At 39.9% G+C, this 12082-nt stretch overlaps 1 protein-coding gene across 1 annotated transcript in view; it reads right to left on the reverse strand.

The window, feature by feature from the left end:
- Nucleotides 1-12082, reverse strand: part of Corin (corin, serine peptidase) — a 247726-nt gene that overhangs the window by 159430 nt on the left and 76214 nt on the right. The window contains exon 4 of the mRNA XM_051170139.1: nt 5259-5466. Coding sequence (XP_051026096.1) covers nt 5259-5466 — 208 coding nt within the window. The remainder of the gene's footprint in view (nt 1-5258; nt 5467-12082) is intronic.

Here is a 12082-nt window from a genome sequence, read left to right on the forward strand (position 1 = left end):
ACTAGGAAGTCTCCTAAAACTATACGCTGAGCAAATGGGTTGCTGTTTAACTGAAACATTCTTAGGAAAGTTCAATTTGAAAATGGTGTGACAACATCAGGTATGCGAACAGCAGACATTGTTCTTTAAAAGCTTTGTAGCTCTGTGTAGCAAAAATGTTTTGCAAAAGTTTTGGTTTTTCAAAGTCCATCCCAGTGTACCATTGGTGCACACCTTGACCACTTCCGGGAGGCATCTCAGGCTTATTTTATAGTATAGTGAGGTGCAACAGGAACATCCTGTTATCTAGCCATCAGAGTGTCAGAAAGCTGTGACTGGCAAATAAGAAGCCCTACATAATTGATGCACACAATATGATGCATTCAGAAATTAGAAAGGAACTGTGAAGCTATCACCATCATCAAATTCATACACTCAACCGCTTCCCAAATTTCTCCTTCCTTCTGCTTCTTATATAAAACCTAGTGGGCTTCTTTGGGGGCTACACATGTTAAGAACATTCAACATATGGTAAAAACAAGGAACACAACCAGCTCACCATGAGAAGACAAAAGAAGACCTGGGGTGTTCAGAGAAGACTTCACTACAGCCAGGACTTTGGGGCCAAGGGCTTAATGTGAAAAGAAAGCTCTCTGTAGGCAAAGGGAACAGCATTGTGTGCAAAGGCTACTCAAAAGAGGTTTGTTGGGTTTTGTTGTTTAAGAAATGGAAATGAAGGCCAGTAAAGGTGGGTCTGGGTCCATGATGTGAGAGAGTCAGAGAGAGCTTCAAACGCTGTGGCATGGAGCTTAGTTCAGCATCTAAGTCTGACAGAAAGTCCAAAAGGATAGTGTCTGGGTAATGGCACCATTCAATTTGTTCTTAAAGGACAGTGGATCAGGAAATGAAAAGGAGGAGATGACAATAAAAATCTAGAATCAAGTTAATATCAGCCCATAAATTCACATACTCCATCAATAGCAGCAACTGATATTTATGAAGAATCCATCTGCCAGTGTGGATCCTACATGTACCCTTTCTATAAGTCATAAAAAAAAAAAACTAGGAGACACAAGCAGAACTGTGAGTATCGGTGCATTTAGTTTCAGCAAGGGTTGCTCAGAAAGGTTGTTAGCATTTCTTAGATTCGTATGATTTTATATTGCTAAAAATTCTTAGCAATATAAACTTAAATTTTAGTTATAGTCTAGGCTGTGGAAATAGCTCATGCAGTGAAGTACTTGCCACATACGCAAAAGGACCTGAGTTCAAGTCTTAGAACTTGTGTCAAAAGAAGTGGTGCTGGGTGGTGAAAGTGCACACGCCTTTAATCCTCGCACTCAGGAGGCAGACGCAGGCAGATCTCTGTGAGTTTGAAGCCAGCTTGGCCTACAGAGCAAGTTCCAGGATAGCCAAGGCTACACAGTAAAACCCTGTCTCAAAAAACCAACAAGAAGGAGAGGAGGAGGAGGAGGAGGAGGAGGAGGAGGAGGAGGAGGAGGAGGAGGAGGAGGAGGAGGAGGAAGTCTGGAGCTCACTGACTAGCCAGCCTGTCTACCCTTCAAGTTCAAAGCCAATGGCACAGTTCCAGAAAACAAGGCAGCTGGTTCCTGAAGAATGACACTGAGGCTGGCCTCTGGCCTCCTCAAGCAAGCAAGAGTACACGCGCGCGCGCACACACACACACACACACACACACACACACACACACACACACACACGCACACAAATGTTTGAGGAAGTTCATTTACTCTCCAACCCAAACTTATAGGAATTTAGACTACTATGGGAAATAATCCTACATTTGAGATATGTCCTTTAATCTCTAATCATCTATGTATATAAAGAAATTTTATTTTCTTGCCCTTGTGTATTTCTGCTAAAGCCCAATCACAGAGCAGTACGCCTAAGGAGAAAGATCAATGGTCAGTCCATCAATTTCCTTACTTTAACCAATCCTTTCACAAGTAAGGACCTTTCCTGCAAAATAGTAGAAGATTTGAATGGAGTAATGACAAGGTGATCAGCAAGGATTACAGAGAACCCTCTAGAAGCTAAGTCAAGGTTGACATTTCAAAGCCAAATTAACACCATTTCAGGGCTAATAAAAACTACAACGCAACTGTTTGAAGGAGGTAGAGGAAGGTGACGGTTACCTATCAAAAACACATAAACACACGGCCTGCACTTCTTATATCAAAACATCATCTACCTCTTGTGCTCTTTTAGCTAACCAATATTTTCTTGCTAACTACTTGATTTTTTACATACCATCTTCTAACCTACATACTTTAGTGCCACCCCAATAGTTTGTCGGTTAAAATTATATATTTTTACATATGCTTCACTGGATCCATGTGTTCTCCTGTCTTTCAACTGGACTGTATTTCAGTACATGCACACACATTTGCTCAAAGCAACCACAGTCTAAAATAAAGACCAATAAAGCCCATTAGAATAAGTCCCATTAACATACAATATAGTTAAGTAGTATCTATGGTCTCAAAAGAATCAGGTTAAAAACTATACTGTTTATATACCCCACTATAATCTTTTAAAATTAGATTTTAAATGTTTATATAAGTAGCTATTTTCTCTAGGCTGGAAAACAAACACTTCTCCTTTATTTGAATAGTGTGACATATAATAGATGGTACAAAATAGGGAAACACAAGAAAAATATGTTTGACCTTATAATGGTTTTCTACAATGAATTTGCCTTGTTGAACTTATTCTACTTATTAAATTAGCTTTCAGTTCCCATATACACACTAACTGACAGCAGGAAGCATGGCCTAAAAGTACAATTATAAAACTAAACATAATAATAAAAATAGGATAAGTCCCCAGAGAACACTTGAAAAGTAATTGTAAATTATTATTCATTATAACAGAAAATTGAAAACTCTCATACTAGTGCAGTTATCAAAGGATAAATCAGGTCAAGGAAAAGCAAATTTATCTTAAAGTGCCCTGTAAACTGTGGGCAGCTCAAAAGTGTTTACTCAAGTAGAGACTGAGCTAGACTACAGAGGACCATCACAATGAACCTAGTGGCTACAAGACTCTGAGCACACTCCCTTTCCATTGTCTTTCTGTGTGCATGCAAGAGCCCACAGAGGCATTAATCTAAAAAGATATAAGTGAAATTCTTGGACATTAAACAGAAATAGAATGAGAATCCAGTTCCAAAATCTTTGGTATTTTACCTAATTTCATTTTAAGCAAAGGAGTGTTCCTTTTTTTTTTTTTTTTTTAATTCAATTCTTCACACATAGCATATATATTAGAAGCACATTTTTGTGGTCTCCACTTCATTAATTCTACTTGTCCTTCACAAATCACCACTTTATAGTTGTTGCTAATATTTATTGAGCTCTTTCTAAGAACCAGGCAGTGTCCCAAGCCCCATGTGTCATTAAATCCTCACATAAATTTTGTAACATAAGTATAACCATTCTTTCTCTTTTATGGATGAGGAGGCTATGGCACATGGCTCTCTTAGCCTGCTTTCTCAATCACTGCCTCAAAAAGAGGAATCCATATCTTCACCTTTACAACTGGGACTGTCACCTCATTGGAGACAGGGTCTTTGTGGATATAATTAAGGATCTGAAGGTAAAGCTATTATCCTCGATTGTGTGGATGAGCTCTGAATCCAATGACAATATCCTTATAGGAAACAGAAGAGAAAGAGATGGATTCTTTGTGATGGTAGAGGCAGAAAATGGAGAAACACAGGCATGAGACAAAGAAACAGAAATAATTGAAAGCTGGCTAAGGGAAAAATGAATTCTCCCCATGGAGTGCTGGGAGCCAGACAGCCTTGCAGACACCCAGACTTCCAGCCTTCAGAACTGTGGGAGAAGAAATTTCTGTTGTTTAAACCACCCAGCAGGCAGCAATTTGTTAAAGAAACCCAAGAAAACCAATACAACCACCAACTATGTTGCCACAGTCTGGGGAAATAAAACATCTCTTGGTGACCGTTTCAATTGTTTCTGCAGTGCAGAACTCTACATATGCTAGGCAAGCACTCAGCCACTGACTCATAACCACAGCCCACACAAGCATCTCTTATTTTAACCCACAAGAAAGATCAAATCCACCTTCTCTTTCTGCGTACCACAAAGTCACCCTCTGTAACTGGGTCCTTGATACTTCAAGTTTCGCTGAATTCTGCACACTCTCATGATCCTTTATTTACACAGCTCAGCACCTACTGTTTTTGCTCTACCTCAATGCAATGTCAGTGCAGCATCTTGCAATTAAAGTATCAGGCATTTGCCTGACTCCCAGGGTATTTTACACACTGCTTAAAGTATTACAAACATGAGATGTAGGGGCACTTGAAAACATGAAATGTGTTCTGCTGTTCCTATTCTGAAATGTTCCTAGCATTTCAATCCAAAAAACAATTGATGGTGCATATAAATAGGTCCTTAACATGTACTTTGAAATTGTCCAAATATATACATAGTGCTTCAAATAACCATGACACTATTGAGGTGATCAACTGTTATTGAAATTTATTCCTAGCCTGTTGAATAATTCTTGTTAGTCCCTCCATAGGTACTCCCACACCCCAGCACTAGGTCCTCATGCTGATGAGAAGAACCATCTAGAATGTCACTCATAATTGATTTAAATAAGATTTTGGACTTCTTAGCTGATGGTATTTAATGAGATTCTGGACCTCATCCATTGCACTGCCTGTCTTTGTCCCCTGCTGGCGCGTGAGTAAATTTACTGGCAGAAAGGATGGTTGGAGAAGGGGGCTGGGCTATTAGTCCTTCCTTTCACCCTTAGCTACAAGTTTCCAATTGCTTTGAGCCTTTTTTTCTCTCTCTCTCTCTCTCTCTCTCTTCAAGACTTTGGTAGTAGAATAACATCCTCTTATCAGGAGATCTTCGTGTTTCCTACTACTTAATTGTTTTCTTTACCCCTCCCTCCCACAGACCTCGATAAAAGTCTCACCAATTAACATTTCGGCTGTACATTTGAGCAAATTTTTTCATCTTTCAGACCCTCACTGAAACAGCAATGAGTGTCCATCTGATAGCATCAGCTAACATATGGATAATTGCACATGAAAATTAACCCGGATTTTCTAAATATATTAGTTTCATAGACTTGAAATTAACTATGTCAGATGTGCATCCTTTCATCCCATAAAAGAAACAAAAATAAAAGGTAGTAACAGGATGATTTGTTTCTCTTGGACACTTGTCCCCAGAATAACTGGGCTCTTATCACTGAATGATTTGGTTCCAAAATACCTGTCGTCACCATCAACGATGCACTCAGGGAAGGCGAGGCTGCAGCCAAATAGCAGGATGTGTTGATAGCAACTGAGGCGATGGAGGTATGTGAAGAACTTGAGGAACTTCTCTTTGTCCATGTTTTTGACAATTGGCAAGAGAGGTGCCAGCGTGCTGTGGTAGGGCAGAATCTGACACTGGCTGTGAGTGATGTTCACGCAGGTGCCTGGGAAGCAGAGACACTCACGTTTAGAAGTTGAGTAAGAAATCTGTGTTTGTAAATTTATGTGCTATAACAGGATAGTGGGTTAATAATACGGCATATATTTTATATTATAGTGCATAGTATAGACAATCACACACATAAGTATATGTGGGTACAACAATGAAATCAGCTTAGTGACATTTATGAAGGGAGAGTAGAAGTTCCTGAGAAAATGTAGAAAATTCTCTCATAGGGAGCTGTGGTGAAACACCTGCCTAGGAAGAACAATATGTATCAGTGTGTTTAAACACCCATATTCTCTGACATTCCAATGCCACTTAGAGAAATTTATCTTAAGAAAATAATCCTTCTATGAGTGTAAATTTGTGTACATGGATCATACATAGCTTAATACTTCTCAAAGATAGAAATCCAAGCCTTTAACAGTGGGGGCTGATTTAAACTAAATGAATAGACAATAAAATACTTAAAACTCTAGGATATGTGAAATACTTTGGAAAACTATTGAATCATCTGGAATGGTGGTCATAAGCTCATAAATAAAATCAGCACTTTATGAAAAATATCTGTCTACCAAGTACATACGGTGATACAAGAATCTGCAATCCAGTCTGCAGCATGCTGGCTTTCTTTCATAGTCAGTTATGATAAGGGACCATCACATCCATAGCCCAACCAATACTTTCAGCCCAGAAACTTGTCTGCTTAGTCCAATATAAATCAAGATGTTGACATTGGTTCATGTAATGAAATTCTAGGAGACTTTTATTTTCCAATTTATCCTATATTAATATATTTGTTTAATAACCATTTAGTGCTTTTAACTTAAAGTTGCTATTTATGCAAGCTACTTTTTGAAAACAAAATTCACAAGCTTCAGATATGTGGTGAAACTATTAACTCTCTTTTAATGGAGGAAAAATACAGGAGGGAAAATTCAACAAAATGGGAACATCTCTTCTGGGTACCATATAATTTCCAGAGAACTGATGATAATATCCTCTCCTTATGTAAGGCCAGCTCCATGTTAACAAAACTGGTGTTGACAGACAAGCCTGCAGTTGATTAAGATGACCAAACCATTCCTCATCTGTGACAGAAGGTGACTGTACTCTGTGGTGCAGCATCACCCACTCTTTCGGACTCCACTTTGAAATTCCTCCTATCTTCTTTTTTTTTATTTTTTATTATTAATTTATTCTTGTTACATCTCAATCGTTATCCTATCCCTTGTGTTCTCCCATTCTTCCCTCCCTCCCCTTTTCCCATTATTCCCCTCCCCTATGACTGTTCCTGAAGGGGATTACCTCCCCCTGTATATGCTCATAGGGTATCAAGTCTCTTCTCAGTAACCTGCTGTCCTTCCCCTGAGTGCCACCTGGTCTCCCCCTCCAGGGGACATGGTCAAATGTGAGGCACCAGAGTACATGAGAAAGCCATATCCCACTCTCCACTCAAGTGTGGAGACTGTTCTGACCATTGGCTAGATCTGGGTAGGGGTTTAAAGTTTACCGCCTGTATTGTCCTTGGCTGGTGCCTTAGTTTGAGTGGGACCCCTGGGCCCAAATCTGCCTATCATAATGTTCTACTTGTAGGTTTCTAGGACCCTCTGGATCCTTCTACTTTGCCATTCTCCCATGCTTCTCTCATCTAGAGTCCCAATAGGATGTCCTCCCCTCTGTCCCAGTTTCCTGGTAAGTGAAGGCTTTCGTGGGACATGCCCCTTGCGCTAATATGCAGATATAAGTGAGTATATACCATTTAAGTCTTTCTGTTTCTGGGTTAACTCACTCATTATGATCATTTCTAGCTCAATCCATTTATCCACAAATTTTGGGAATTTCTTGTTTTTAATAGCTGTGTAGTATTCCATAGTGTATATGTACCACAGTTTCTTTATCCATTCTTCTACTGAGGGACACTTAGGCTGTTTCCATGTTCTGGCTGTTATGAATAAGGGTGCTATGAACATGGTTGAGCAAATTTTCTTGTTGTGTGCTGGAGCATCTTCTGGGTATATTCCAAGGAGTGGAATAGCCAGTTCTTGACCTCCTATCTTCTTCCAAGTACTTTTCTTATCTCACTTTGCCTTCAAACTACTCTGAAAACCTCCCAGGTTCTATAAGAAGCCCTTCCCCCAAATGACCAGACTGTAGTAGTTTGGTCAAAGAGCCCCGTACTTCAAAAGGTATCATCCTCCATTTTTAGATGCTATTCATTGATAACTAAAATGTGCTGCGCTCCAGTGGCACGAGACCAAAACGTGGATTCCATTTTCAAAGGCAACCGGAAATAGATGTCTCTGTACACAGAACCTTAGCGTAAAGATGACAAAGAAGCTAAAGCCATAGCACTTTCAAGTACTTCCCAATCTTCAAAACACAAAGTGAGAAGGAAGGACTAGCAGAGCAAGGAGCATTCAAATAGATAATCGGACATACACACAGAGAGAGGCATATTGTTGAGATGGGACATTCTGAACAGGTGTCATGAAGATGCCACTTAAGCTCCTTGGGAATGAAAGTTAAAACACACTTCAGTGTGGGAAGAATGGGAAGACGGAAGAGCCACAGTTGTGTGCTATGTAACATTTCTTTGAAAGACCTGACAGTGCGTGTTTCTCTGTCAACAGATGAAAGGATTTAGTGGAAACCTAGACAGGAGGTCATTGCTGACAGCCAGCTTGGTGCTGGGAACCAAAAGAAGCACTCGGTTCTTCTGGGCCACAACTAATCTCACTTCCACAACCCAGAAAAGAGGCATTTGGCCTACACTATATACGAGGAAACTCAATTTCAGGAGACTAAAACCTTCCTATCAGGAAGCCGTGAAGACCAAAGGCTAGACTTCTGAGTGGCTTCTACCTGGAGGCACATCAAGGGTAATATTTTAAAAATAATTTCCAAAAACTAATTCTTAATGACAAAAGAGGTGAAAAAAATATGTCACAATGTCTGTGTACCTGTCAGACCTTTTTCTGTTGCTGATAACAGCATTCCATAGAGTGAATAATTACAAAGAAGTGTATTTCTGCCCATGCTTCTGGAGGCTCAAGGATGGGGGAGTCACACCAGCTAAGCGCCTTCATGTTGGTGGTACTCTCTGCAGAATTCTATGGTAATGTGGGTTATCACATGGCAATACAGAGAATCTTTCTACTTTCAGCTTTTCTGATTCTTCATATAAATCTCCTAATTGCATGATGGGGGTCTCACCCTCATGACATCATTTAATCTTAAACCACTTCCAAAAGATGCCACATCTAAATGCAGTAGTGTATTTTCTTCTTATTATTTTTTTTTCTTTATGGTCTCCTTGAGACAAGGTCTCACCATATAGCCCAGCCTAGTGCTCATGGCCCCTCATCCTTAGCCTCCTAAGTGTTGGAGTCACAGGTGTGTGCCACCTTGTCTGGCCAATGTGATTGAAGAATGCTCTCACACCACAACAGCCTGAACTCACATGAATATTAAACTTACATTCTCCCATTCCATCTCACAGTTGTATTACACCATTTTCTTCTAGGATTATCCATTCTTAAATCTATACACTTTATAGTAAACCATATTTGAAGCAAGGATAATCAAAAGATCATTCTTTATCTGAACAAAGAAAATATGGACTATTGATTGGTCATTTGAAAAATACAAGATAGAAAAATGATACTGCTATGGATATAGTAGATGTAGGGCAGTGTGAGTTGCATGCGCACATGTGTGGGCGTGTGTGTACACACACACACACACACACACACGCACACGCACACACACACACACGCACACGCACACACACACACACACACGCACACACACACACACGCACACACACACACGCACACACACGCACACACACACACACACGCACACACATACGCACACACACACACACGCACACACACACACACGCACACACACACACACACACACACATACACACCCTACAGTTCTCACTCTTTCTCCTTATAATTAAGTTCCTTTAAATAAGAAAGACGTAGTCTCAAGAAGTGATTAATTAAAACTACCAATCTTTATAATCTCAAATAACTTATATAGACACAAATGACAATTTCTTATATCCCTAGACCAACTTTCCAAAGCACAACTGCATCATAAAATTCAAACCTAATACTACAGTACAAATTTTCTCATTATGGATAAAGAAGCTACAGCTTCCATAAAAATGTAGTTACATAGAAAAATAATGGATAGACAGACAGACAAATCAGAAGACAGAAAGGAAAAAAAACGTAACTCACAGAAACATACAAGGTCAGTAACAGGGGAGAGGCTGATATGCAGGCACTCTCACTCTATCCTTTAGCACATTTCTTCGCTATTCCATTCCTGTCAATAACACAGCAAACACTGAAGGGAACTAAAGGGGGCAAGAACTCAATGTATGGTAAGTGAGAATGAAAAGGTTAATGAGAAAGAATCCATTTGATGCAGAAAGCATACATACGTCCTAGGTTGACAAATGGCATCTAGGAGGGCAGGGCTGGCCAGTTCAATGGCCATGGGGACTGCCTTCTAGCTGCAAGTGTCTGGAAAGACTGCAAACATAAGGCTGGGCAGGAACACTCAATGGGCCTTAGCCAGGAATCCGCTCATGTCCAACAAATATAAAAAGGAATTATTTCTAAGGATACTAACTTCAACTCTTTTATATGCTGACAATTGTGTCTACTTATTATGCCTCCTGCCTCAACATATGGGTCAAATGTTATTTTTCCTAGAATGTTCCATTGTCTTCAAAACACGCGTTGTATGTGTACACATTCTCAGAAATGTATTTGCTAAGCCAGCTACATGCTGTGCACCGTGAAAGGTCACTTCTCTGTGGGGATGTGGGCCGACCTTCTGAAAACGGGCTCATTTCCAGTTACTATTACACCAAATTTGCTTTTCACACAGGGGGGAGAAGCAAAGGGTATTTTTCTTTCCTGAGAACTTAGTAGTGAGTCTCGTAGAAATTAGACGTCAGGATTGACGCATGAGAACACATGCAAAGCACAGAGGGTATAATTGGCCTTAGCGTTCCGTGTAGACATTGTTATTGGATTATTGTATTTCCTATTGAAGAATAGCTACTTCAAGTTCAAAGCTGGGGAGGAAAATCCAAAAATCCGGACCTGAAGGAGGAAAACTATTGCCTGATCCAACGTGTTTCTGGTGAAACATTGATTTTCACTGGTACCTTGACCTAAAACACTGTTTCTAATTAGAAATGATTCAGTAACAGCTGTCAGAATGCAAACTGGCTAACAGAGGGCTTCCCATTTGAGAGGATGCTAACCTGTGAGATCACAGTGCACCAGACAGCTATGCTTGTGATCTGGGAGGTTCACGTTCATAACCCAACAGAGCAGCTTTCTAGATCAGATTGGGGTTGTCCCTGATCATCCCTGATCAGATCTCATTGATTTAGGTAGTAGGATTCCGGCTAAAGGAGGGTTTTCTGTGGGAATCTCCCTTGTGTTCATTTGCAGATTGTAAGTACTGTTTTATCAGGAATTAGGGAGTCAGCATTCGTATGCATGTGACGATTTTAAATGCAAAATAAGAATAAATGGTTAAATCCTCTAAACTAGCATAGACAGTCTAAGGTTCTTAGCAACTAACTGGAAAATGAAAAGCCTCTGGGGCTGGAGAGGTGGCTCAGAGGTGAGGAACATGGGCTGTGTGCCCTGAAGCCCAGGGGCCTCCCAGCACCCACATGGTGGCTCCCAACCATCTGTAACTGCAGTTCCAGGGGATCCTATCGTCCTCCTGATCCCTGCAGACACCAGGGATACACATGATGCACAGACATACATGCAGGCAAAACACTCATACATGTAAGATAAAATAAGTGAATCTTAAAAAGGCTAAAGATATTTTTTAAATGATGATATTCATGTCTGGGAAGGAAATCTGAGAGTTTATGGAAGGGAAGAGTCCAGATTCACTTCCTAGACATTTGGTGCTAGGTTTTTCTATTTTATCAGTAACAGCCTTTATTGTCTTTAGTCACAAAATGTTCTCATTTTCAATAAATGCAACATAGTAAATACTGTGTCTTTTTTACTTGCATTTATTCCAATAGTGCTTTCTTTTCATTTAAATATTTTTAATTAAATAAAACCTGTTTTTTTTTTAAATAAAAGCAAAGTAGTAACAAAACAATACTAAATAGGTATTACTATCACTTGACAGGCAAGAGCTGTTCAAATTAAAAATAATGAAAAAATCTGCTTTCTAGAGTTTTGCTATCTCCTCTCTAATATCCTATCAGAAAACCTGGGTGGCACTTCATTTTGCATTTCTACCACTGTGCATTTAATTAAAGGGTTACTGCTCTGAACTTCTTCACCACAAGAGAAGATTTTATTAGGGTCCATTAGTTTGCCCTAATTTGCTCAAAATGCATCATGTTTAGCCATGGTTTTTGCCTCATGGGTCTCCCCTGGTGATATCCCTACATTTGTTTACCCTGTCGCCAGAGCCTGTGGATCTGTGAGATCAAGAAGCAATGATCTTTATACACGGTCCTGCTCGGTGATTTGGGGGAAGTTATGGCAGAGTTGGCCTTTTTTCCCATTTTTCCTTTAGTTCCTCTCACAAAGTCTGTTGTTAAT

Source organism: Acomys russatus, chromosome 28, assembly GCF_903995435.1.
Source record: "Acomys russatus chromosome 28, mAcoRus1.1, whole genome shotgun sequence".
Lineage (NCBI taxonomy): Eukaryota > Metazoa > Chordata > Mammalia > Rodentia > Muridae > Acomys > Acomys russatus.